The 26,552-nt window shown below is 41.2% G+C and overlaps 4 protein-coding genes across 12 annotated transcripts; 2 read left to right on the top strand and 2 right to left on the bottom strand.

Annotated features, from left to right (window-relative positions):
* Positions 1-4,117: 4,117 nt before the first annotated feature.
* Positions 4,118-7,667, top strand: slc35d2 (solute carrier family 35 member D2). Its single transcript, XM_028414439.1, has 12 exons — positions 4,118-4,245; positions 4,353-4,386; positions 4,471-4,557; positions 4,628-4,695; positions 5,588-5,659; positions 5,739-5,807; positions 5,909-6,011; positions 6,088-6,180; positions 6,261-6,328; positions 6,410-6,488; positions 7,066-7,148; positions 7,398-7,667. Exons 1-12 carry the CDS (start codon positions 4,118-4,120, stop codon positions 7,525-7,527), a joined length of 1,014 nt encoding a protein of 337 aa, XP_028270240.1. The 3' UTR covers positions 7,528-7,667.
* Positions 7,647-11,477, bottom strand: znf367 (zinc finger protein 367). Its single transcript, XM_028414440.1, has 5 exons — positions 10,979-11,477; positions 10,121-10,271; positions 9,899-10,018; positions 9,507-9,645; positions 7,647-9,425 (listed from the first exon to the last, which is right to left on the bottom strand). Exons 1-5 carry the CDS (start codon positions 11,258-11,260, stop codon positions 9,167-9,169), a joined length of 951 nt encoding a protein of 316 aa, XP_028270241.1. The 5' UTR covers positions 11,261-11,477; the 3' UTR covers positions 7,647-9,166.
* A 312-nt stretch (positions 11,478-11,789) lies between these two features.
* On the top strand, positions 11,790-20,784 carry LOC114440814 (intracellular hyaluronan-binding protein 4-like). 4 transcript variants are annotated; one of them, XM_028413337.1, is made up of 9 exons: positions 11,790-11,903; positions 13,435-13,669; positions 14,064-14,223; positions 14,417-14,557; positions 14,642-14,713; positions 14,791-14,871; positions 15,125-15,299; positions 15,460-15,639; positions 15,736-15,867. In XM_028413337.1, exons 1-9 carry the CDS (start codon positions 11,838-11,840, stop codon positions 15,799-15,801), a joined length of 1,176 nt encoding a protein of 391 aa, XP_028269138.1. In that variant the 5' UTR covers positions 11,790-11,837; the 3' UTR covers positions 15,802-15,867. The 4 variants fall into 4 exon arrangements, with proteins under 4 accessions (XP_028269138.1, XP_028269141.1, XP_028269139.1 ...); XM_028413338.1 differs by lacking the exon at positions 11,790-11,903 and adding an exon at positions 12,389-12,493; XM_028413339.1 differs by lacking the exon at positions 11,790-11,903 and adding an exon at positions 13,238-13,338.
* cdc14b (cell division cycle 14B) lies at positions 16,117-26,457 on the bottom strand. Of its 6 annotated transcripts, none has more exons than XM_028413333.1 (16): positions 26,179-26,457; positions 25,013-25,103; positions 24,340-24,415; positions 23,811-23,903; positions 23,631-23,707; positions 23,136-23,202; positions 22,904-23,054; positions 22,586-22,816; positions 22,356-22,494; positions 22,078-22,243; positions 21,876-21,973; positions 18,308-18,355; positions 18,095-18,211; positions 17,745-17,913; positions 16,942-17,007; positions 16,117-16,843 (listed from the first exon to the last, which is right to left on the bottom strand). In XM_028413333.1, the coding sequence occupies exons 1-15, from the start codon at positions 26,288-26,290 to the stop codon at positions 16,984-16,986; spliced, it is 1,659 nt and encodes a 552-aa protein (XP_028269134.1). In that variant the 5' UTR covers positions 26,291-26,457; the 3' UTR covers positions 16,117-16,843; positions 16,942-16,983. The 6 variants fall into 6 exon arrangements, with proteins under 6 accessions (XP_028269134.1, XP_028269131.1, XP_028269135.1 ...); XM_028413330.1 differs by having other exon boundaries at positions 18,095-18,214; positions 26,179-26,456; XM_028413334.1 differs by lacking the exon at positions 26,179-26,457 and adding an exon at positions 25,215-25,460 and having other exon boundaries at positions 18,095-18,214.
* Between the last annotated feature and the right edge of the window lie 95 nt (positions 26,458-26,552).

The raw sequence follows: 26,552 nt of genomic DNA, 5'->3' as shown, positions 1-26,552 counted from the left end.
TGTGTTGACTGCAGCTTCGGTAAAGACTTACAGTTAAATATATATAAATGCAGGCTAAACATCAATTCATTGTTTATTTCTGACTCATTCAGGATCCAAAATGAAAGTTTAACCAGGCTAAAATTCAATTCGATTTATTAATAAGAAATATGTTATATTATAAATGTTGTCATCACTGATAACTGTAACTTCTGATCTCTGGATTATTCCTGCTCAGTCTTGTACTGTGACAATTAAAGAATGAAAAATCCCGACCCGGCTCCTTCATCTGATGTGAGTGATCTTTACAGAGGCAAGCCACAACACAAAACCTCTTAAACCCATCTGGGAAGTTTCACTGAGCACATTTATTTGATTTATTTGGCAACATTCCCCTAAACAGATCCATCCTCGTTAATGTCACTGTATAACTGCTCAGATTTGTTTGAAATCTTTAAAACAACAAACCTTCTTCTTACGTGTATTGAACACTATATAATGTCTACAGCATTAAAATATATATAAAATAGATGCTCATCAATAAGTGTTGACACAACAGCTCGTGTAGAAAATCTGTATGTGAAAGGACGACAGAACTATCAAATAAATTATATTGGAAAAAATAGAGAAAATTCTATGCAACCTTTCACCCCCTTTACCTTTCTTCAACAGGCAGGTGCTACAAACTCTGAATAACATGAAATAGACACTGCATGATGTAATTATGTTGTCATTTTCAGTTTCTGAGTTTCTCCTAATACATGTTTTAATTGTGCAGTATATGAGTGAATTAATTGTACCTATAGATATTCAGATGAGGATAGATACAGTGCCGCTTGGAAGTTTGTGAACCCTTTTTCCGTATTTCTGCATAAATATGACCCAACACTTAGACTGCTGCCCCGCAACCGCCCCCGGATATGCAGTTTTGAAGATGGATGGATGACCCAACAGTGATAAAAGAGATCCCAATCTTTGGTCTATCAACAAAGATCACGCCAAAAACAAATCATATGATTGGCGGTGAGGAGAAACTCACTAAAAAGAACACTGCTGTCTGTTTATAGTTAAAGCTCACATGGAGAAGCCAAAGGGCCGCTGGGAAAATATTTTATGTGCAGATGAGACTAGAATAGAATTATTTGGCTTAAATCAGAAGCCTGATGTTGGAAGAAATAATGATGCTGCAGTCCAGTATATGAAGCTATCACATCTGTTTTTGCTGCATCCGAGCCAGAACATCTTTGCCTGCATTGATGGAACAATGAATTCTGAAATATACCAACAATTTAACACGGACATGTGACAAAGTGCAGCAAAAACAGCACCAAGCACACAAGGTGTTTTTACAAAAGAGAACAAAGTTGGTGTTTTAAACGGTCAGGTCAAAGTTAGTTACTTTAATGAAAATGTTCCTGAAACAAGCAGCTCATGTGGGGAAACCCACCAACATGTCAGGACAGAAGCTATTCCATACTGAAGAATGGGTTCCTGGGGTCACAGATGATACTGACAGCGAAGGTTCACAGACTTCCGCAACTGACACGTTAAATAATTATAAGAACAATATTGCACAGAACTTTACAACCCTTTAAAAATACCTTTATCTCCCTGAAGACATCAGTCGTCACTATAAATCACTGCTATAATTCCTGCATCTACAGTGCAAACATCATAAATTTGCGTTTCCCAGAAACAGCCGTGAAGCTGTAATGACAGTGAGTAACTTCTCTGATTTAAACAGGAGATATGCCTGCAGCAAATGACGGTCTCTGTCTTTAATGTCATTCTCAACATGCATTCCTTCTCATATGAGCACATTCATGTTGGAGCAGGTTTCTTCACCGGTGGTTAGTGTGAACAGATTTGAACCTTTCACACACCGTCTACCCATGAGCCCCAAAAAGACAAGTGTCATGACGACAGATCACAGTGTAAGAAAACATACTGACCAAACAAGCATCATGGAGTCAGATGACACAAGAGTAAAATTTACCGTAACACACACACACACACAAACGTTTCACAGCTGTGCACAGTTGAACTCCTGCCCACGGCTCAGTCTGTTCTCCAGGCACTGATCCATCCGGACTCAAACTGTCAGCAAAGTTTGACAAAATCATCCTCTGCTTTTAAGTGTGGTGATGAATGAAACTGAGACATGAGCAAGTGCAGACTGACAAACTGGTTTTATGTTTACTTGCGTCACAGAAGTGTGTAGAAACCGAGCTCGATGCTGTAGCGCCACCTTCTGGACATCCTGATAGCAAACAGAAATGAATGGTGTGCAGTGCAAAACCCATTATTGATCCTCAGGATGAGCGATGATACATGATCAGATTGTTTGATATAGTCTTGGTAATTAGTACATTATTATTAGACTATGAGCACTTATCTAACATCAACATTTGTTGCCTGCCTGAAAACACACACACTGATGACTGTGGTGGGCATTTGACATCCAAACATGGCAGTTTGTCTTCCTAATGGATGCGGCACACTCTGTGGCTGACAGCCTCCAAGAACATGTTTTGCTTTCTTGCCTGCTGAAGCGTGACACCTGCTCTTTTAAGTTGTAATGTTTAACTTGGCTGAACTATCAGAGCTGACAGCTCTTCAGTCTAAAGTTGGGCAGAAACAGGCTGCACAGTGTTATTCAATGAATAAATATGATATTTGATGTAGATATGCTGCATTTTCATTGTTCTGTTGCCCTTTTATGTACACATGCTGCTTTGTGAACAGTTTTTGAGCCTTTGGGGATGACAAAAGGTTCATGATATCTTATCTCACTACACAGCATCATATACTAAAGAAAATGCTCAAATATGTTCAAGCTGCTGCTCTGTTCTTTCTTCGTACATGTGTAGAAATGTTTCTTAAGAGGTCAGTGACCCTGTGTCTGCACAAGATACACTTTAAGAGGTTTTAGAATGGCTATAAAGTATTAGATCTTGCCCTGTGTCATGGTCCCACAACATCACAACATGGACTGTGATGAAACATAAGATAAGATAAGATCCTTTATTAGTCTCAGAAGGGAGAATTCTTGGTGTTACAGTAGCAGGAATGTGTTTAACTATGACAGTAGCACACACTGTGTCAACAAATAATAAAGTAAAACTAGCAAAGGGCATTTCCTGAAGAAAATGCAAGTTGGATTGCTGCAGCTGAAGCATTGCTTTGAATGCTGATGTGAAGGATTGCTCTGAATTGCTGGAGAATCAGAGCAATTCAGAGCTTTGTATGCCTCTGTGTATGCCTCTGTGTGTCAGCCTGTCACCATGGTAACAGCAGAGGAGACCTCAAAAACCACTCCAACTTTGAGAGCCTGACGTGCGGAAACGATTCGGAATTAGAAAATTCTGAATACAAGTTTGATAGAGCAGCATCTAATGAGTGTTTTAAGACTAACATGGAGTCTGTAGCTTGAAATTTGTAGGAGGAGATACATTTGGCAGATGACCCTCGTTGAAGGGCTCTCTCATAGGCTTGAAAAATGTCATCGAAATTGCTTAATATTTGAAAGATTATAATTTTTTGAAAAAAACCCGGAAGTTGACCCGGAATGTCCTCTGTGAGATGAACATTTTGATAGTTGAATGGCCTAAATCGGTCAATGTATGCTGAAGATACACTGTGCCAAAAACGTACGGAAGAATAAAAAAAAGAAAGAGGGTGAAGAACAATAGTTTTGATTGCCTAGCAACGGCCATCAAACTGATTGCCGTTGCTAGGCAATCAAACTAAATATCAAGCAAAGCTGCTTATGTTAGAAACATTTATGTAATTCACAGTATATTCTCTAATATTCATATTTTTGTATTTATTTGAGAAAACAGGATTATGACCAAAAATTAGAACTTATGTCTTCTTCCATATTAACTTAATAACAATAACTTTTCACATGCATGTGTCACAGTGTGTGTTTAATGTGTGAGTGGGTGGGCTCGCTGCTTACACAAAACACTCCCCTTCTGAATTATGTAATAAAGTGAGGACCGCCCAGCGGTCTGGTTTCCTGTGTGGCCGCTCAGCAGAGCTTGACAGGAAACACTTCAACACCCGGAATCAGTCCGCGTTAGGAGAGCGCTCATAGTTTTAAAGTGTTAGCAGGTTTTCCTCTGACTTCCTGAGGATGTCTGTGGAGGCCTGTAGAGAACCAGCCGAGCACTCCGCGATTCTCAAGTTCTCCTCCGCGCTGTTTTACGCCAGCAGCTCGTTTCTGATCACCGTGGTGAACAAAACCGTCCTCACCAGCTACAGGTAGGTGGCGCTCTGCTCTCCTCTGCTGTCATCGTCACACACACACAGGGAGCTTACAATGACAGCAGAGTAATCACTGAACCTCTGATACTGTGTATGTACTGCAGGTTTCCCTCCTATCTGTGTCTGGGGATTGGGCAGGTAAGTTATCCAGGTGTGTGTGTGTGTGTGTGTGTGTTTAGTCTCTCCAACATACTGAACACACATACTTTATAATGCTTTCAGATGATCACCACGCTTGTTGTCCTGTATGCAGCCAAAATCAGCAACACAGTGCAGTTTCAGGATTTTGACAGAAGCATCCTGTTCAAAGTGAGGACTTCTCCTTCTGCTCTGTGTGTTCAGCATGTGGTTTGTATCCTTACAGTTATTTTCTCACCAGATATTTCCTCTTCCTTTGCTGTATGTTGGGAACCATGTCACTGGACTGGCAAGCACCAAAAAACTCAGGTAATACAGACACTGTCCTGCTTTAAAGTCTGTGGGCTTTTTTAAATGTTTCTGTGTAAATATAACCTAAAACATCAGCTGATTTTTTTATTACACTAGTGGAAAAAGAGAAAGACAATCTAACAAATGAAACAAAATATATTTCACTTTATCATTTATTTAATCAAGAAAATGATCCAGAAAGTGCAGTAAGTATGTGAACCTCAAGGATAAGAAGAAGTAAAGGCCAGAATCTGTTGTTTTAATTGAGGGAAAATGTCAGCGAGTGCCCTGTTTTAGTTCAACAACAGTGATCTTAACAGTTGTGAAGAGTCTGGACTCCACACATCCACAGGCAGCAGACACATGGAGGAAAATAAAGTCCACGCTTAGTCCCCAACAGGAGTGGTCTATCACTGAAGATCACTCTGAAAACAGGTCATGTGATACACTACCAGGTCACAAAGGAGCCCAGGGTTAACAGCTGAAGGCCTCTCTCACATTGGCTAATATTAATGTTCATGAATCCACCATCAGAACACTGACTGAAGAACCACGGTGTGCAAAGCAGTTCTGTGAGGAGAAAGTCACTGCTCCTCAAAAGGAACACTGCTGCCATCACGTGGACAAACCAGAGGGCTGCTGGGAAAATATTTTGTGGACAGATGAGACCATGATGGAATTATTTGGCTTAAATAAAAGAAGAAGATGTCGTAGAAAGAAGAACTCTGTATTCAGGTGTTATGAACCTATCCCATCAGTTAAACATGGTGGTGGTAGTACCATGGTTTGGGCATGCATCTGAGCCAGGATGACTCAAACAACTTGTTGTTATTGCTGCACTGTGGGTTGAAGTTTCATTCATGTGGGTTGAAGTTTCATTCACGTGGGCTTCTCTTTCCTTCTTTTACAGTTTGCCGATGTTTACAGTGTTACGGAAATTTACTATATTGATGACAATGGTCCTGGAGGTGTACATACTAAGGTAAGCTGTATCTCTGACTTGTCTGAATGGACTGTACATCGTGTGTCATTCTGCACTCTAAAAGTCTCTCCCTCTTCAGGAAAACCTTTCCAAAACACCTTGTGTACAGTGTCGTGGCTATAGTCTGTGGGGCCATAGTTGCTGCAAGGTAGAGATTTTTTTCTTTAGTAATTTTCCATTTGCAATCTGACTAAAATAGGACATACAATAGTGCACATAAACAGTCTTTGTCATTACCCTCCCTGCTAGCTCAGACCTGGCCTTCGATGTGGAGGGCTACACTTTCATCCTGCTCAACGATGCCTTCACTGCTGCCAGCGGCGTGTACACCAAGAAGAAACTTGGCGATCAGGTATGTTTTTTACTCGTGAGGAATCAAAAACACATTTAATTTTACACAAAAAAGATCTTATATTACTTTTTTTAAGGGTCTTGGGAAATATGGTGTCCTATTTTACAACGCATTAATCATCATCATCCCCACGCTCATGGCAAGTGCCTTTACTGGAGATTTACACAAGGTATAGCACAGTTAGCAGTATTTTGGTTGTTTGTGCATACAGCTGTTTGCTGTATGACTTCTTTGTGTTTCTGTCCACAGGCCCTCGCATTTAAGGACTGGATGAAAGCTACATTTGTCTTCTGCTTCCTCATATCCTGCTTCATGGGGTATGTCACAATAATCCGATCCAAACATTTGTCAGCCTGTTGTTGTAAGAGTTTATTTTAAGATTCACTTGTTGTTATCAGGTTTGTGCTGATGTATTCCATCGTCCTGTGCAGCTATTATAACTCAGCACTTACTACTGCAGTAGTGGGCGCAATAAAGGTAAGAATGTACCGATAAAAGCCGTGTTGTTACACTATAAAAACACACACACACACATATCTCTGCCAGGTTCTCACCTGCATGTGGAGATATATATATATATATATATATATTTTCATTTGAGAGAAGAGGTGGTAGTCTGATGCTGACAAATCAGGTGAATAATTGGACATGCTTAAAGCCAGATGAATGGCAGCCATCACCTCTTTGGACTCTCACATGAAGAGAATACCAGAAAAGTTATTGACTTAAGTAGAACTGCAAACACGTGGAACAACATCTGTACCATCCCCCTTTATTTTTGGCCATGTGCCTGTCAATCATACCTACCGATACACTTAAGCCTGGTATTACATTTTCACTGATTTAATTAAAAATCTACCAGTAAATCTAGAAGAAGCTCTCTGGTCTCAGCTGTAGTTGCTACCGTGCACCTCTTTTGGGATCACAGGCTTCTCTAGAATGGAAACTTTAGGCACACATTAGGCATCATGACTGCTGGACCATGTGTGTGTATACAATAGACAGAAAAACTGTTCTCTCTCCACATATGTGAAAATATCAACATTCCTCCCAGAACGTTGCAGTAGCTTACATCGGCATATTTGTGGGCGGAGACTACCTGTTCTCATGGACCAACTTCCTTGGCCTCAGCATCTGGTAAGATCTGTCCCCATCTCCTTTCTACTAATGTGGTTAAAAAGTTTGAAAATGAACATGTGTAATGTTGTTATGAGCTCTTCAGGTCATTATTATGCCATCCCTAAACTAAATCACGATTTAAGCAAAACAATGATGTACAAGCTCAAACACTTCCTGGCATTAATGATGTTTCTTTATTACTGTGCAGTTAGTTGCAGCTGCAATTATTTCACATGGCCTAACACCTGTTTTTCTTTTGTTTCGCAGTATGTCGGGTGGACTTGTGTACTCATATCTCACCTTTAACAACAAATCATCTAGAAGTAATTCAGAAGGACTTCAAGAGCTGAAGATTCATGTCACAGAAGACTCAAAAGGGAAGTTCTGTGCCAACTAGAAGTACAATATTTAGCCACTTGATGGCGTTGTTCTGCTCCATATTGGAGCCTCATTTTTTTAATTTATATTTATAATATAATAATATTTTTGACTGAAGGTTACACGTGTTGCGGGTCAGGTTCAGTGAATGTTTATTGAAGATCAACAGTTATATAACAGTGTGGACAGCCTGTCAGAGAAGTCTTTGAAGATGTGTAATAAAATGTCTACCAAGCAAGCAGGATCACTCTACACTCAAATATGAACATTGTTGGATGTTAGCAGAGGGAGGAGGGAAACTAAAATTAACACGTAAAAAAAAGAGCTCTTTGTAAACATTCTAACAAACACTACGTGTATATATATTAAATGCCATCATTTTTTTCTTCAAACCACAAAACAGCCAAAGGGTTATAAAAATATTTCCAAATATACTATAATTGGGTAACATAAATCATTTGGTTTGATTATCAATGATTCGTTTGCCTTCCAGTTTTTTTCTGATTTAAACATCACAGCTAGAGACATGTGTCTGATGCAGGGCAGTTATGAGAGGTTTTATACAGTGTTGAAGATTTAGTGTTGCTTAAAACGGATTAAAAAAAAAAAAATACATAAATCAGTTAATGAACAAGCGCCATCGTCCTCGACACAACAATAAATCTGACCTCAAGTGGTTGCAAGCTTAATCCAAAACCCAATAACAAACTCAGTGTGATGTAAATTTACCAAATTACCCTTTTATCAAATTCCAAACAAGTCAGGAGGGAAAAAAATAATAATAAATATATTGTGATGCTTGTGTCAAAGCTGGTCCACCTTTTAATATAAAAGGTAACTGACATCATTTGGCCTGTTCTAATGGATACTGTGGAGGTTTTGCTTTCACTTTTAAAAGCTCTGGATCAGGCTTGCAATGACCACCTCTTCATAAGAAAAAGAAAAACAAGACAACATGTCACGTGTCTCCAGCTCCCCTGGCTTTTGCTTCCTCTTACCACTTTACTTTATATTTAAATAGAGCTGTACCAGTGAGGCTAAAACTATCTGAACCCCTCTCAGTTTTTTTTTCTTCCTCACAACCACTGCTGTCACCAGTGGTAGCAAAACTGTGCTTATAGTGCCGGAGATGAAGCGTGGGAACGCGGTGAGACACCGCCTGGCAGTTGGGATGCAACATGACATTTCCTATGTTTGAGCGCACCCTGTATCATTCTGTCCGTCTGAGCTTAATCCATATATACATCAGTCATACACTCTCACAATATACTTAAAAAACTCATTACCAAAGTGCAAACAAAACGAATCAAAAACATAATAAGTATTCTTCCTTTGCCTTTAGAAGGCAGAGGAAAGAAGAACATTCTTCATATAGTCAAATCTACAATAATAGCAGCCTAAAAGGATAAAATGGAAGCTGAATAAGGTGCTTTAGCTTGTGCCTTCCAGGTACTGCGAGGGGGGGTAGATGATTCTGTGCATAACACTGATCTCAGGCCAATTCAGCTCCTAATTGAAGTCTGGTTTCACAACTTGATAGAATAAACTAAACTAGTCAGCGATCAGTGTTAATGAACATTTTTGTTAGCAACAGCACGTGTTTCAGGAAGGCAGGTTGGGTGTGGCAACAGGAGTCCGGGATCAGGAGGTGGATGTGTTTAGGCAGACAGGTTGTTGGCCAGCTCAATGAGCGCCAGAGCACCGTGGAGGCGCTCTCGTTGCTCCTGGAGGCGGCGCTTGGCTGCTCCTCCCTGGGTGCTTTTCTCCTCCTCCGAGGTCTCTTCGTCTTCCCCGTTCTCCTCATCCGACTGGAGGAACTCCATAGGATCCTGCTGCTCCTGGTCCTCCGCTCGCATCTTGCCCTGTGTCTTCACCTTGGTGGTTGTGGGGGCTCGCTGCTCGCGGGTTCGCCAGTACCTGGAGAGACAAAGAGTGTATTAACACACAATGTAAGTGCATCACATTCCTGTTCAGGCCACTATCTGTATGTCCACTTACTTTGCCAGCCACTCTGCTACAGCCTTATTATCCACAGACTGAGCCTTCCCCAGACCCTCCTTTGGTTCCTCCCTCTTCAAGCGGGAGAAAGGATGCTTGGGGCAGTGGCGATTAGCATGTGTGAACCGATTGCCACACCCTGCACATAAAAAAGCAACAGATATGAATACATGCGTTCATTATAGAAGCGCGAATGTGTCATAAAAATACTAGTTGGACCCTAACTTTACACTGTTCATTATGTGTTTTACAGGTACTTTCCAAAATCCTTCAAAGGTGACTGGGCTTGTCACAAAAAAGCATGTTATGACCCCGGAAAGTACCTAACAATTCTCTAAAAAAGTTCATGAATGCTTGATGTTTATTGTAACATCATGGTCTTAACACTCCACCTTTCTCAGAGCAGACGAAGGGTTTTTCCCCAGTGTGCAGCCGCTGGTGTGTCTTCAACTGACCACTCTGCACAAACGCCTTCCCACAGTTCGGGTAGTCGCACAGATATGGCCTCTCTCCTGGAGGGTGAAATATGAGGACATTTGTTAACATTATTTCCTTTATTTAGCAGCAGTGCACATGTTTACCCCTCTCCCTCCCTCTCTCTTTCTCTCACCCACCTGTATGCGTCCTCTTATGGGCCTGCAGAGATTTCTCTCGGGGAAACACTCGGTTGCAGATGTTACAGCGAATGCGGCTGGATGACGTCTCCCCCTCACTTATCAGCTCCCGGACTGTGTCAGCCCGTGGTCGGCCTCTACGGATGCCATCCTGACAGCGAGAATGCACAGAAATATAAATGCCATTTCCTATTTAACATGATGTAAGTTACAAAATGGCAGACTAAGTCTTACTTTCATATATACAAACGGTATCATATATATGTAATAAGTGATCAATGCATTTTGTCAGTGTTTGCTTTATATTCTACTTTGTACCGATCACCATGCCCTTTGCTGAGTTCACGTGTTACAGTGCAGCGGTGTGCACGTTTCTTTCAGTGTAACTCATTCACATCCGGTTACTCTTTTGGCGCGCGACTAACGTCATGTATGAGCAGCTGCTCCAAAACCAGGAAGTAGCTGGGGTTTAAAATCCACCATGTCACACCCTAATGCGCGGGCGTTTTTTTAAATGACTCCGTCCTCTCGGCCATGTTAAAGCTGAGTCTGAGCACAACTTTAATATAATTAGAAGCCACAACTTAAAAAATGGACAGTTTTATGTATCTGATCTGTATTAATGTGCTTTGGGGTCTGTAAAAGTTGGCAATTTCATCCTGCATGCGCTCTGACTCAATGGATATGTGTTATTACTAAAAGCTGCACATATTACAAACGTTGTTATGCACACATATGCTGTTATAAGTGTACTACGTTGCTGTCAACGCTATAGCCTTTAAATACAAGTCAGTTTACCGTAATGCCATGTTATGAGCAGCATTATTAACGATTCAAATAAAGAAACGGCTTCACTACCTTGATCTGGTCAGATGATGGATCCGTGTCCGCTTCCCGGGCTGTCTGTGTCCCGGTAGGGGACGCAGCACCGCTGACCGAGCCCGGGCTCAGGGTCACATTGTGGGCGTTCTCTCCCCATTTCCACGGGTAGACCATGAAGTCGCTGAAACCGGGGCTTGTCGGTGTCAGGGCCTCTGCTTTCTTAGGTTTGATAGGGGTGGTCTTGATGACGGACACCAGAACTCTTTTGGGCGAGTCGTTGCAGAAAATAACGTGCGGGTGTTTGTTATCGGCCATCATATGAGTCCAAATACAGATGTTATTCGCAAAAAGTGATTTTTTCAAAAGATGAAATAACAATGACAGTAAATAGAGCGCCTTTTTAATCCGGAGTGAATATGTCCTTCATTTCCAAATAGAAACAGAAAAGTCAGTTCCCCTCTTTGCTCCAGAAGTATCCACAAAAGTGAGGATGTTGTAGAGTTTCCTTCCAGCCGCAGTGACTCCTCTGTACTGACCTGTGTGCGCCTACAGAAGCTTTGTCCCGCGTTGCAAAATCGCGCCTGAGCAGTTCACTAACCAATCAGCTGCGCGAATCTGATCCCACGTGTCAACAGTAACCAATAGCAGCAATCCTTACACTCTCCATAGCGCCCAACAACCCAATAAGGATCGGTTTGCAATAATTGGTCAGAACGTCGTCGGCCAATGAGATTTAAACACTGCAAGCGCGCTCTGATTAACTGACATTGAGATTGGCCAATGAACGCACGCAGAGCGCAGGACACAGCCAATGAGAATTAAGGGCGGCTAATTTTACATTCAGGACGGGACAGATGGCTATTTCCCGCGCTGAGGCATCTGTTTATGTTATTACATGTTTTTTTGGTCATTAAAGGGAAAGGAAACAGTGGCTCTGAGGCGCCAAAGTTACGTAATCACGGTAAGGCGGAAACACTTAAACAAAAGGTGTACTGTGTGAGAAACAGAAACCGAATTCAGAATGTCTGTTATTCATTCAAACCATATAGAGATGACAGTTTAGAAATCAGTAATCATGTGCAGTTAAAAGTTCAGCTCTTTATATTATCACGTAATTAACGTTGTTGACTGTTCTTTAGTACAAGAAACAAAGAAAAATGCATCCGTTTTGACAAAAGCCAGCGTATTTCTTCTTCACACTCTTTAATGTGATTTTTGTGTTTAGAGCAACAATGGTTTAATGCAGTAGCTTACATCTGTGCATCTGTGATGTGTAGGCTGATTGATTACAGGAGCAGATCAAACATTATGACGAAGAGTAACTACAAAAAGTAAAACATGTCACATATGACTTACTTTGAAAATACACCTATGATGTATAGAAAAATACAACACTGCAACAATATTTCTGTTTCCTGTCGTGCAATATACTGACTAGCTTAATATCAACACACCAGACTTGTAGTTTCTGCTAGGACAACTAGATGGCGCTAAGCTTCATTATTTAGGATCCTGACTCATTGATGGTGACACAGCTTAATCAGAATTTAGGTAAGTATGTCTAAAATATTTTAACATACTTAGCTGTAGATATCGGTTTAATGAAGATTTATTCAGTAGTCACGTATAGGAACGTAAAATAGCACACAACAAGTGTGCAAGTTATGCTAGTTTAGATGCTAATAGTAGCTAGCTAATGATAGCTAACCGTTGTGGCATATTTTGCCGGTAAGCTAGGTTGCCAATTAAGTTTTCAAATTTATTTTCAAATTTTAAGCCACGGGAAACGATATTATTAACCCATTTTATAAGGCAAGGAGAAATCACTACATATCGTTAAGGTATATGAACAACATATTAGCTGATGTGCTAATTAACTTGCAACTAATAAGAGCTAATGTTATTTTCTGGTGGTATTTAATGGTGAGAAATATATATTTATGCACGATTAAACACATAATATTACTCTCAAGGTGCAATATTTCCTCAATAATTAGTATTTTTGTAAAAGAAAATATTGAAATGACACAGGTTTGCTAATGTTTTAAGCTATAAACTAGCATAACGGTAATATAGCATATAAATGTTTGTGTAAAATGTTTGGTATGCAAATTTTTGTATTTTATATATATTCAGTAATCTTTAATAAACACACACCCATCAACCGCTAATTTTAGTGACACATCCTGACTAAGCACAGAACCCACCGACTCTGCGTCTAACCATGAATATTGATGAGTATATAGCCTATTGATGAGCGCAGAGGCGTGGTGTCTCCACACGTGCAAGCGTTTAAAAAGTGTCGACAAACAGCTGTGTGCGTTTTTGTTGGATGTTCACGGGGACAGAGACGAACCGTCCTCGGCTTTTTTCTTTTGAAGCTGGGCTGAAAAACGGTGCAGTCTTGAGTTATAATGCAGAAAATGTGTTCATTTTGCGGAGTGAACCTGCTTTTGAAGTTTTCCCCTTTTTTGTGTTTTTATCATAAACAGGCTAACATGCTGCCAGACGCATACGGGTGCGCTGTAGCGAACAGGTTCGGGGATCTTCTGGATGACGATGCCGATCCTTTCGACTTGATCAACAAAGCAGACAAGGAGAATGAGAAAAAGAAAAAGAAGAAGAAGGAGTTGGAAGAAAAGAAAGGGAAGCAGAAGAAACCTGGACAGAAGGAATCCCAGAAGGATAGACGCCTACCAGTTTTGGATAGTCAGGAGCCGCTTCCAGGTAAGCTAATCGCTTGGTTGCACTGACATGACACAGCCCAAATTCAGATTTAGAAGCTGCTAGTATTTCTAGACTGGATACTCCAGCCAAGAGTGATTAGTTTGCAAAGGCTTTGTCAGCTGCTGCTGATGCAAGGTCAGCAAGGTTGAGTTGCCTTTTTGTATTCTGATGAATTTTATTTTCCTATTTTTAGTAAATGGATGCATAGTGAGGTTTTATATATTTAAACACTTTTTTTCAGGGTTGAGACCTAAAGGTGAAGTGACACTCTGATGCAACAAATTGTGTATTTGCCTCACAAAACCTTTGCATGTTTGACATATTTATATAATTTGAACAACAGGAAAAAGCAATAAAACAGTTTTTATCACACCGCCACTCTTTGTGTCCTCAGTCCGTAAGCAGCAGCAGCAGCAGCAGCAGCAGGCACGTCCTCCACTTGTGACTGAGAAGGGTGGTGGCAGAGAGGATGCCCAGGGGGGCATGAAGAGGGCTTCTGCAGGGCAGCATAGGGAGAACCGAGAGGAGGTCCCTCAGGAGTTTTCCATTCCCAAGTATGTGTTCTCATATAAGCACTTAAATGCTTCAGACTTGACATGCTTATGAACATTGGTGTGCACTAATAACTTTACATTATCCATCCACCTGCACAGTAATTGACTGATGTTACCTATTAATGTTTGTAAAAGTACTTTTAGCAGCTGTCTTTGACATGAGGAATTAAGTATTAATCTCACTGTCTGGCAGGCCATCCTATAATGCAGACTCTGAGTTCAGGGGCAGAGGGGGGATTAGAGGCCGGAGGGGAGCACGTAATGGAGGTTACACCAGGAACCAGGAAACCTTTAATATCAGGGGCAAGAGGGAATATGATCGACACAACGGAACGTAAGGTCTTTTATTGTTTGGGATTTCTCTCACACTGCTGTACTGATGGTTCTAATCCATATGTTAAATGCAATGACTTTTTAGAGGAATATCTCCTGAGGAGAAGAGAGGAGGCAGAGGACCCTGGAACTGGGGCTGTGTTGAAGAAGCTGCGAGGTAAGGGAAGTTACATCAACATGGAAACTGCTGCTTGTGTCCAGTGTAAACATTTTTGTTTGTGTGTTTTTGTGAAGTGAATTAATGGAGGTGACATCCAACCCTCCTGTCAAATCTGAGGAACCCCAAATGGTTGTGGAGGAAGAGACTCCAAATCGGTGAGTGTTGCACAGAAGTAAAAATGCCATCAGTATTACATCTGCTTCAGCAGGAGATTATGTCAATTTTGGCATTTATCTCACCCAGGAAAACCTTAAATTCATCCAAGTAAAGAAAATACAAAAAAGATGTACATACTAAAAACTGAATGTGTTCAGGAAAAGAAAAGCTATTTCAGTTGCTATTTCAAGTTTAAATGGTGTATGAAGTGGACTGACAGATGTTTTTTTTTTCTCTCCTTTGCTACAATAGTGCAACAGATGATGAGGATGGAGAGATGGTGGTCCAAGTTGCCATGGAGATGTCCCTGGATGAGTGGAAGGCCCTGCAGGAGACAAGTCGCTCCAAACCCGAGTTTAAAATCCGCCAAGCAGAGGACAAGATTCCCACCAAAGCCAAGGTCATCCACCAGTCACGGCAACCGGAGGTAAGGAGGGCTTCACTCCCACTGCATCCCATAGTAAAGAAGCTCCAGTGTATAATGACTCAAAATTACAGAGTAGACCACTGGTGCTTGTATGAGTCGGTGTGCCTTAAATCATACTGTTCCAGGTAACTGTTGTAAAAAGTTCAATTGCAATATTCAGATTGTGAAGGTGACTATCGATAATGACGGAAACTTCCTACGCAAGTCTGTGAATGACATCACCTCCCTGCTGGACATCAATTTTGGGAGTCTTGGACGCCCCGCCCGTGGGGGCCGTGGAAGAGGAGGACGAGGTGGTCAAAGTGACCGCCAAGAGAAAGCCCATCCCATAATGGAGAGGGTACGTTAAACTTTCACCCAACACCCCGGAGATAAACATCAGTCTGATGTAACACAAACAGTATCAACACTCAGTGACTGTGTTTTTCTCCATTAGGAGGATCATCTGCCTCCTAATCCAGATGATCCTGAAGACTTTCCAGCACTGTCGGTGGGATGTTAAATTCACTACAAAACTACAAAGTTTCTGCTGTTCTTCTGCTGTTTCGGGTTCTACTGCACTTAATACACTGTTCAATAAATTCTTTGCAAGTTTATCTTTCTTATTTTATTTTTGCTTTAAAACCAACACATGGACTACTAAGTGTTAGCTGTTGACTTTGTTTGCCCAGTTCCTCCTTGTATGTGACCTCAGTGAAGCCACTGCTAATACATCTTAAAAATTTAAACAAATTTAAACAATTTCCCCCCGGGGATCAATAAAGTATTTCTGATTCTGAAATAAGCACACCATACAAGGACCTGTGCATATCTGGGAGTACATTTATTTAAAAAGTGTTGATTCTATGAGCTTCAAGCAAATGTCTTAAGTGGATTAAGAACACAAGAGTTAGACAAAGCCCCATTGGGACTTATTTCATAGCATGATTCTAACAGTACAAAATATTTACAAAATACAAACTGGGTATATCAAATGTTGACATATATACAGTTTTGAAGTACAGGTATGAGTTAATGAGAAGAATAAATGGAGCCAGATATTGAGTATGGGGGTACAAATGTGTACAGTACTGTAATGTGAGAGGATTCCTGCCACTGGACTTCCACTGTGGATACTTACAGGGCAAGTTTTCTTTACTTCAAAACTGTTCTACCAAACTGTACGCTCCTACGTTTTATAAACCAGAGTATCTGCTGCACAGTGGTCATATCAGGGAATCTCTTGAATCTACACATTCACATGCCGGTCTGACAGTTGTGGGAGAAGCTGACATTTGCTACTGCATGCTTTGATTAAGTAGGAACAACCAGGCAATAATTAAAATGATCAGTTCATTTCATGATGCTGTTTATAAAATATATATAAAAACCAAAGTGCCTTATGGATAAAGCCTGCAATCAAACAGTCTAAAAATGAATTACATGTCACATCATGGTTTGTTTGAACCTTATTAGTACAGCTGTCTTGAAACTTGATTTCCTCAGACTTTCCAGTTCCACAGGCTCACCGAAGTAGAGGGGCTCTAGCTTTGGGTATGGAGTGACTGTAAATGAAAACATGTTCATTAATAAACAAATTAGACCTGTTAAAATGCTTCATTACTTGAAATGCCAGAAAGATAGAGAAAAGTAGGATAGATACCATAGTCTGGAATATCTAACTGACTGCAAAGAGCTGCGAACTTTACGCCGTCTGGAGATAGTGCGTCTGTTGCATACAAGAAACACAAAAGACAGAAAGAGGAGGTGTAAACATTAGAGATGAGCACCAAGAAAGGATGCAGGCATGACTATAGAATGGTGACGACAGGCAAATCACAGTGAGCAGCAGAGTCCAGAGAAGCTATAGCCAGTCATTCTCCCAGGTACACTGTTCTTAAAGAACATGCAAGGAAAGATACTGAAAGAAGGTGAGAGGGAGACTGAGGCAGGTGGAGTTTACTTTGGCAAACTTAGCAGTGGTACATAAGCAGGGCCAGGTTTACTTTGTTAGTCCTAAACACTGTCTATACGTGTGTTAGCAAAACATCCAAGTACAGAACTTAGGCTGGGTTGCATCAGTGTCACTAAAGCTACAGAAATGTGACCAAGATTATTGTGATTAAAATGTAAAAAGATGGCAAACATTTAAGTTATAAGGATATTTTAGTTTTTGCAAAACCTGCTGTCGCAGCACAGCCTAAGCACAGTAAGTAATGACAAAGCCACTGTGCTGAACAGTAGGAGAGTGTGTGAGTGTGTGCTGAGCCTCTGGATTTTTGGCTGTATTTACACATGAAGGATAACTTTTTAAACTTCCTCTACAGACATCATCCAGTGTCTGCCCAAAGTAGAAATACACTTCTTTTTGGGCAGAACAATGGAGATCTGAAAAAAAAAAAGATTTAGTGTGCAAATGCAGCCCAAGTCTCCATATGGCCCAGTGTGGGTCTGACGGGAGCTTGCCTGCAGATGAACTTGTGCCATGTTTAAGTTGAGAAGAGTGCTTGTGTTGGGTGTGGCACTGGCTGTGTCTCTATGGCTGCCACATGGCTCACAAAACATTGGTTCTCTGTCGTCAGCCACAACATGCAAGTTGCCTAGGGACCTGACCAGTCTGGTGTGGCACAGGGAGCTGGCAGAGAAGAAGGGAAGCTGTTAATTTACTCGACAAGGATCCATGAATGGCTATAGCCTCTTGGTTGCTTTTCAACTGTGTTTCAATGGCATGTAAACAACACATTTTTTTGCTGTATAAAAAAATGATTATCTTGGCTTAAAATCTTCTTGAAAGCTGAGCAAATAAAAGATCTGACCTTCCTCCCACTCCATTGGCTGGCAGAGAGGTTCTGGTCCTTTTCCTGGTGTCTGAATGGTCAGACAAAGCCAATGAGCTGGTCTTACAGCCCTGAACACTAGCCTGAAAGATGACTCTGCTGTGGAGGAGATAAATGACATTAAGTGTCATTTGTTTTTTTTTAACGTCGTCAGTGTGTAGGTGTATGTTGTGCATACACTGCTCACTTTACCTCAGGGACTGAGATGATGACCTGGTGTGCATTTTATTCTCTTCCTGTCTGTGAAGGCAAAGCAACAAGACAGTAAAAACAAATGAAACTACTGAAAGACAGCAGAGGGGAGGCAGGAGGAAACGATTGCATAGAAATGTGGGAGAAGGTAAATTTAAAGAATTGGATATCTTTAGATCAGTATTGCATTCAGCAGCCAGGTAAGGATTAGTAAAGCCAGGTTAAGTACCAGAGAAAGCCAGAGGGTGGCGCTAAACAACTTAAAGAGGGGACCTATCTTTGCTACTTCCATCAGGAGGGCTTAGCTTGTCTGGCAGGGTAACATTTAATCAGTTGACACTCCAGTCAACACAATAAACAGCAAAGCATGATGTTTAAAGATGGCAAGATGATGGAAATGTCTATGGCATAAAATCATTATGTACAGAAAATGGTGACAAGGACAAGGCAGGAGCCTGTGATGAGTTACACTTTTAACAACTGGCTCTGTTCATCAGCTTTGAGTTTACTGTATTTACAAAAATAACAAAATAACAAGAGGATGATTTTTTTTAAATTTCTGATTAGGTCTGGGAATTTAAAAAAAATATAAAATAAAAGAGGCCAGGGGCTCACTTACAGCATTCTCTGTTAGAGCTCCAGAAGGGGGGGCAGGGCAGGTTTTTTGGGGGGGCTGACGGGCAGTAGAACTCATTGAAATCCTAACCCGTCTATACAGAAATGCAGGATGGAAGAAGGGAAGCCATACACAATCCACCACAGGGCAAGGCTACACAGGGAGGAGAGCAGCATGGCTACCAGCCATCTGAAAGGAGGACAAATCCAACAACAAGAGCAAACAGAAAAAAAGGGGAAAAAAAGGAAGGAGAGACAAGAGACGTCTGGGCAGGACACAAAGCCTCTGATGTTCTGCTTTTCCACTGGGACTGGATTAGATGAAACACCTTTTATAGAGCCTTGCATCCGACAGTACCAGACAGCAAGTTGTTTTTTTCTTATCACTTGCTCTGATGTGTTAGTCTGCCATATATTTAAGCTAAGAAAGGGCTAAATTTACTTTTAAACTCTAGCAGAAAATCATAAAAAACAGAAGAAAATGAAGCCTCCAAACATTTATAGACATCAAAAGTATGTCTTATCTATAATAAACAACTAAAAATGGATGAATGGCTCCACAATTTCTAGAAATAATACAAATAAGATACTGTTCCACAAAAATGACCTATTTGCCAGAAGCTGGCAGAGACAGAACCCTGAAGGAGTAAACAAAGCTCAGATGATTTGCATACACTGATCCAGTCACAGAAGCAATGGAAAAACAGGCAATTGACAGTGATCCCGGCCCAACATTAATAACATGTTAGACACAAACACAGAGGCATGTGCATGCATGCATGTCCAAGGGTTTCGTGCCTGTTAACGTGCATTAAAAAGGCAGAAAAGATCCTAATTGTCCCTGATATTCAACATGCATCTTTGGTGTCGCATAATAAATCAAACAACGGAGCCAGATGGTGAAGTAAAGCTGGAAGTTAGAGGTTTATAGTAGTAACGCATACAGTAATATGGCATATGGCCTGTAGTGCAAGCAAATCTCCCTTCTGCCTCCGCTCCCTCATGAGAACCCGGTCTCATAGTGCAACTTGCTCAAAGGCTCACATTTGACATTTTGTAATCCTTAAAATTAGAATAAGGATCAGAAGGAACAAATAATGGAATTTAAGAGCCACTAATTAAACATAAAGGTTAGATCATTCTAATACCAAAAACACACCAAGGGGTTAACCTAATACATATGAGCATATGAGAGTCCAAGTCTCCCTTACTAAGTGCTGAGTCAGTGGTGCAAGCCAAGCACTAAAACATTTAATTCAACTAATCCAGATCTTATTTAGAACTGTGATTAGTTGAATAATTGGTGCCGTTGTTAACGGTGAGCTCAACCTGTGAGCTTTATTTTATCTCAGAGGATATCTCAGATATGCAGAGTGTGTCCATGAGGCAGACAATGAAAGGCGTGTAAATGTAATGCATCCACTAAGTGCATATCCACTTCACACCATAGTCATCCAAAGAAAGAACAGAAAAAACAAAGAAAAAGAACAACTTCAAGTCAGCCATACCGTTAGCCATACCATTCAACTGGCATAGCAACCACTTCTACAGGAAGAGGATGTCAGCTAGAAAGGAAGTGACGTGCACTTACCTCCATCATACAAAACCTCACATCCTCTCTCTGTTTTTCCTCTCCCCCACTCTTTTTCTCTGCCTCTCTCTGCTATCTTTTCAACGGCAGGCAACACATCGGCCACACCGTGCCCATGAGGCTGCAGCAGAACACTACCACCTGCCTGACATGGGACAACAAAAGCCAAAGCCATATGGGTACATTGGCAGAGGCCAGTCAACCATCCTCAGCCATGCTGACACCCAACCTTCCACAGCTTGATTTACATGGACACAAATGATGTGGACAGCAAACAACAGGGAGGCAAATGGAAGGTTCGTCTTAACAAGTACAAGGTTAGCATTAGCCCCTTCGCACTGCTTTAAAACCTCCATAGAGCTGGCTAGTCACATTACAGTCGTCCAGCCGTGCACCCTCTATGTGTTTGATGTTTCTGAGATTGATCAGCTTCAGATCTAAAAACTGCCATGAATGCTCTTTTCGTGCAAAAAATAATCCTGCAGACCCCTGCATTAAATGCTCCCAGGTCACATTGGCAGCACATGTGACTCTTTCTATTAGCTCATTGCCCTTGTGGCCTACCCTCAGTTCAGACTGAAGGTGTCCTCTTCGCTTACAATTCCAGGTCTCTAGACACTAAAGATACCTTCTTTTCAAGGCAACAATGCCATATTGTAAAGACAACCGTGAACATTATGACACTATGACTTGGTGACTAGCAAGCTCTATGTTTCTTTGACCAAAATTGTATACATGTTCCTCATCTCGGATGTATTTTCGAGCTTCTGACTGCAGAACACAATACACACGTGATCACACCTGCAGTATATTCCTTCAACTTCCACATCTGTTGTGTCTTGTAAAATCTAGCCCTCAACAACACTGTATCTCTCAATAAATAACTGACCTCATAACCAACTGTGCCCTCTAAATATCTGAACTGCTACTTCCTGTGTTCCTCCTAATCTGGCAGTAAGTACAGATGAAAATAGGATAATTTCATCACACTTGATCTGCATGTAATGTCATTTAATGAAAAAGGGGGAAACTATTAAGTCAGTAACAAATTTTGAGATTGTGATAAATGACAGCATAAAGGAAAACGACTCTTAACAGATCAGCCATGCCTAAAACTCGGCTCAAAGGGCCCACTCACTACCCTGAATACTGACGAAAAGAGAAGAAGAGAAGAAACGATAACTGAAAAATTCTCTGTGGTCACTTTCCTAATTTTTCAAATCATAAAGCATTTATGATTTGAAAATCCCTTCTATAAATGTGTAATGATCGGAGGGACTGATGAGTAACGGCTCATTTTTCAGTGCTACAACACAGCATCATGAAACATGATGAAATGTGCAGCCTTTCTTGAATACTCACGATAGTGACCCTGAAGACGATCTTGCCTGCCTCTTGCTCTTGAGGGCTCGTAGTTTATCCCCCTGTGTGAGACCGTTTCTCTCCTCTTCATCATTGTACTGTGAAGCCATAGATAGGGTAAATGGTTTTGTCCTGTTGTTGTGGTTCAGTTCTAAACTTCCCCAAGGGAACCTCCATACAGGGTTTCACACTCCTAACTCACCAGTTCCATTTCTTCTTTCTTGGATGGCCTGTTCTTGTTGCTGCCATTGATGGTTATGTCATCAACTCCAGACAGGATCCTGGTTACGGCCATCTTGCCATTCTCTCGTTCATTTAACATTTTCTCCCGGAAAACATCCCCCTCTGCCCACAGACCGTTCTGCTTCCTAATGTGCAAAATTCAATCAGATCACAACACAAACTGAACCAAAACCACAACCTAACATGAACATGCTATGGAGTGCGCTGATATATCAAGATGCTTCAGAGAACACCTACTCCTCAACAAAATTCTGCTGTGGCCCAATGATAGACCCTGGTCGGCAGATCCGTATCCATGCAATGGCTTCTGCTGCAGTCAGGTGGTAATGCTTCATCATGTAGCAACCAATCAGAGTGCCAGTTCTACCCAGACCAGCTAGAAACAAAAAAGCAGAATGCCATTAAATGACAAAAAAAGCAGAAATTATACAGTGACAAGTATATTTTGCTGAAGGCAGATGTTTTACCTTTGCAGTGGACAGCAATGGCTCCTTCTGCATTCTCACAGATATTAAGAAACTTCCTAAGGATGGAGTCATTTGGTGTACTCCCATCCACGAAGAAGAGATCGTGATGCTCAAAGCCTGAGTCTGTAAAACGCCTGGCATCATACATCTTCTTGTTTAGTCTGATGATAGCGGTGATGTTGTGTTTTCTGAAGTATGGGATGTAGGCCTCTGGAGCATGCAAAGGGTACCCTTAAGCAAGAGAAAAACATACTTGTAAGTTAAGGAGGTATTGATTGAGGTCAAACATATAATACTTCTGTAATACACTATCAATACCATTCTCTATTTTGCTTTTTGGATGAGGCCCACTGAATGCCAGAAACTTTCCTGGAATGATCCAGTTTAAGTCTCCATTCTCTGCTCTCTCGTAGTGCTCGTATTCTTCCACGTCAAAATTTGAAAAGTCCAGCCAGCCGTACTGCAAAGCCTGGAGGACGATGGAGAAGAGAAACTCATTTTATTATCAGCACAGCAACACAAGGAAGAGAGGTAAATTTAAATGACATACTTTGTGAATGCCACGAAGGCAATCCAGGATGTTCAGATTGTACATGCATGTTCCAAACGAGGCATCTCTGTAAAATATAAAATCACAATCACTGTCTTTATCTGAAGAGTGTACTTAAAATTTTTATTTCATTAAAAAATGTCTTTTGCCAACATTCCAACTACAGTCTTTCTTCTCCTGCTCTCAACTGCTTTCCATCCCTTCCTCTATATATATATATATCTATATCTATATATATCTTGCCCTGTACCTTAAATCTCAACACCTTTTGTCTTAAAGAGTCACAGTAATTTGATGGCTACTACGGTAACTCTTTGTCTGTAAAACACAACATGTATTACATGAAACATTACTCAGTTACACTCGGTACATTGACCAAAACAAAAATGTCTTGATGTGAGGCCAGAAATCAGCAGTCTATTGTTTTTTAAAACAACATATTGTCATGAACAGCTTCAGTCATTATATTATGTAATCCTGCTGGTGAATTGTTACCTGAATGGAATATAGGTTGAATTCTTTGACACCAGCAGACTGTAGGCCTCCTCTGGCATCATGTTTAGATGCATTACCTTAAAATACAAAATGTCAACAATCAGCATCATCACATGGCTCTTAAAAGTTCAGTTTTCGAGGATAACGTTGTGACTATGTAAATTAACAGGTTATACTTACTGCATAGGAGCCTATTAGGTAGGCAGCATTGGCTTGTTTTTTCTGATCTCCACAGGTATAAAATATGATCTTCTTTCTTGAGAGTGTTAAGGACTGTGCAAAGATATAACAGTACAATGGAATTACATGGGAACCTGGGGGCCTGATACAGATTCAAATAGTAGGGATGTCTATAATTCAGACTTGAATAATATACAGCTGGCAAGCTAAGCTAAGCATGAGGCTGGACATAAAGCTGTAGGAAGGCTAAATATCTTCGTCGTCCACAATTTAGCTGCCAAAATAAGCACCCAGGGACATTTCAAGATCACATCATGCATAAACAGAGACAAAGTGCCTCAACAACAAGGAGCACTGCTGTCACCATTTTACAAACAGGCTCATAAATAAAACTGTACTATAGAGATATAGCCCTACTTTACTCTGTCTGCTCTAAGTTGCAGCTATAAATAAGTATTGATTGAAATGGGTCTGTCCTCACACATTCTCTCTTCCAGGAAGTAAAATTAAAAGCAGCAGTTTACTTTACCTTGAGCTTCTTTGTCAGCTTGCAACAGAAGCGATAAAACATCGCCAGGTTGAGGGGACCAAAGTCCGCATAGAAGCTGAAAGTGGAGAAGAGACAAAGAAGAAAGAGTGTGTCAGAGAACGACTATTTATGCAGCGAGCTGTGGTCTCTGGGGACGTTTCAGTAGATAGAATCTGCTACCTCAGACTGATACAGTATAAACACTGACGGAGTAAAGACTATATTTGGAGGCACTGAATGCTGGAATGGGTCAATCACAGCAGGACAAAAAGGCTGCAAAGACAAGAGGTCCTTTTTTTGTAGCAGTGGCACAATACACTGAAAGGTCAGTCTTGTCCTCTGCCTCCTGTGGCCAAAGCGAACAACAGCTCATTGAAACAGCCCTCCAATACAAACCCCTTTTATTCACAAATGAACTTTTTCTTATCATCACATATGTTTGAGTGGGAACAGCTTCTGCAATCAAAGATAACCCAGATTCACTCAAGTTTTTTTTTTAAGTGGATGTCCTCTTACACAAGCACTGCTGGTGCAGGGCCAGGTTGCACGCACTGTAGACCTACTTAAATGCCATTTATTGCACTCAAACAAATGCACGGGGGCAAAGTACACAAATAATGCAAATACACCCCCCCCCCCCTCAAACTGAGTCAACAAAAAGGTAGCTACTCACTTCTCATATGCCAGCTCTTCGTCTATGCAAAAACAGTGTCGTTCAGCGCTGCTCTTGATCTTTTGACGGAGTATGGCAAAATACAGTTGATCTGGAGGATAAAATAAAGCAGGTATTTATATGTTTTTGTCATGCATAAACAATTTTGTTCACAATTCAATCCACAAACCAGATCCTACATTTACTTTTTTGCAAACCTTACCCTTAATGAACTCAATGCATCTCGACGCAACATCGTCTGCAGTCATCTTGCTAACAGTTCTGAACATGATGTTTTCTCCAAGAAAAACTTGCGCATACCAAGTAAAAATCTACGCTAATAATATGTTTAGATGTTTAAAATATAAATAGAAAAAATTTTAAAAATTCAAGGTTGCAAAGAAGGTGTTCTTGAGTCTGACTTTGTTTTCAGAGAAGGAGAAAGTCACCAGCCGAAGAGGGAAGGAGAGTTTCGTGTGCAAGTGCGCACTCTGCTAAAAATGATCCCCCACCGCCCCACCCCTAAAATTTTAGACTGGATTCTATTGGCTGCTGGACACGAAGGGCGTCATCCGATTGGACAATCGCCCTGTCAGTCACGCTATGCCGCGCCTCGTTCAGTTTAAAGTTCTCCACATAGAACACACGATAGGCCCTGGGCTCATTGCCCAAGCGGTTGCTAGGACGATCCGTTAGCCAATCAGATTCGTTATTCCCACTTTGACGAACCTCCCTCTCCTCAGACTTGGGTTTATCGAAGATGTACTGAAACCAGGAAACGCCATAAAGATATGAAAAAATAACGCTACACTATGATATTTGTGACATTATATGACATGAAAATATCTATTTACACACACACATAACGCTCAAACACTGTCTGTAACAGTGCAGACAGAAATAATGTAATGGCGCAATGCCTTGCTCTAATTGAATATTTTAATTGGGTATTTCTGTTCACAGATTGTGAGGTTAAATTCGTGCAAACACAGTGCATTAACGATAAAAAGAACAGACTGTGTCGCCATTTTGGGGCAAAAGCCGAAAAAAAATCAAAGACTTTCACACACCCCTGGCCATTTAAAAGCATGTATGTGTGCGTGCGCAGCCTGCTGTGCGCGTCCCCACATATTTGCCAACTAGGCTAAAAGTTGTCAGGGTACAGACTGCAGACCCTCTCTTCTTACCTGTTATCTCAATGTAAATATCAGACTGTGGCTCCGCCTCTGAGCCGCTGTTGTGAGCTGCACAGCGCTTTTTCCTCGACTCGACTCGTCTCCTCTCGCTCTTGCGCTTCATTTTCCTCCTCAGGGCTGCACGGTGGACATTCCTGAGCAGCTGCTGCAGACCTCCTCCTCCTCCTCGTTCGCAGTGCGGTGTCCTATCCCCGTTTTGTCACTGCGTTAATATGGCATGCCTGTGTACTCCTGATGGGTCTGTATGTGTATATGTGTCAGCTGAGGTACAGTTGGCTGATCCGGCCTCTCGCTCTCCCTCTCTCTGGTGGTGGTGACGTCTGTGAACAGGGGCAGGTTTCTACTTTCTGAATCCCCTGCAAGTG

The sequence above is a fragment of the Parambassis ranga genome, chromosome 9 (assembly GCF_900634625.1).
Source record: "Parambassis ranga chromosome 9, fParRan2.1, whole genome shotgun sequence".
Lineage (NCBI taxonomy): Eukaryota > Metazoa > Chordata > Actinopteri > Ambassidae > Parambassis > Parambassis ranga.
The sequence above is the reverse complement of the archived record's forward strand: the minus strand, read 5'-3'. Positions and strand labels throughout refer to the sequence as shown.

Bases quoted from the DNA above. Each gene is read 5' to 3' on its own strand.
- slc35d2 (XM_028414439.1), top strand. From the start codon at position 4,118: ATGTCTGTGGAGGCCTGTAGAGAACCAGCCGAGCACTCCGCGATTCTC. The intron at 4,387-4,470 runs GTAAGTTATCCA...TAATGCTTTCAG, and splicing joins TGTGTCTGGGGATTGGGCAG to ATGATCACCACGCTTGTTGT. The intron at 5,808-5,908 runs GTAGAGATTTTT...CCTCCCTGCTAG, and splicing joins GGGGCCATAGTTGCTGCAAG to CTCAGACCTGGCCTTCGATG.
- znf367 (XM_028414440.1), bottom strand. From the start codon at position 11,260: ATGATGGCCGATAACAAACACCCGCACGTTATTTTCTGCAACGACTCG. The intron at 10,272-10,978 runs GTAGTGAAGCCG...TCTCGCTGTCAG, and splicing joins CATCATCTGACCAGATCAAG to GATGGCATCCGTAGAGGCCG. The intron at 10,019-10,120 runs GTGGGTGAGAGA...TTCACCCTCCAG, and splicing joins CCATAAGAGGACGCATACAG to GAGAGAGGCCATATCTGTGC.
- LOC114440814 (XM_028413337.1), top strand. From the start codon at position 11,838: ATGTTTTTTTGGTCATTAAAGGGAAAGGAAACAGTGGCTCTGAGGCGC. The intron at 14,224-14,416 runs GTATGTGTTCTC...ACTGTCTGGCAG, and splicing joins CAGGAGTTTTCCATTCCCAA to GCCATCCTATAATGCAGACT. The intron at 14,714-14,790 runs GTAAGGGAAGTT...GTTTTTGTGAAG, and splicing joins TGTGTTGAAGAAGCTGCGAG to TGAATTAATGGAGGTGACAT.
- cdc14b (XM_028413330.1), bottom strand. From the start codon at position 26,290: ATGAAGCGCAAGAGCGAGAGGAGACGAGTCGAGTCGAGGAAAAAGCGC. The intron at 22,817-22,903 runs GTATTGATAGTG...CTCTTGCTTAAG, and splicing joins AAAAAGCAAAATAGAGAATG to GGTACCCTTTGCATGCTCCA. The intron at 18,215-18,307 runs GTAAAGTGAGCA...TCTCCTCCACAG, and splicing joins TCATCATCTCAGTCCCTGAG to CAGAGTCATCTTTCAGGCTA.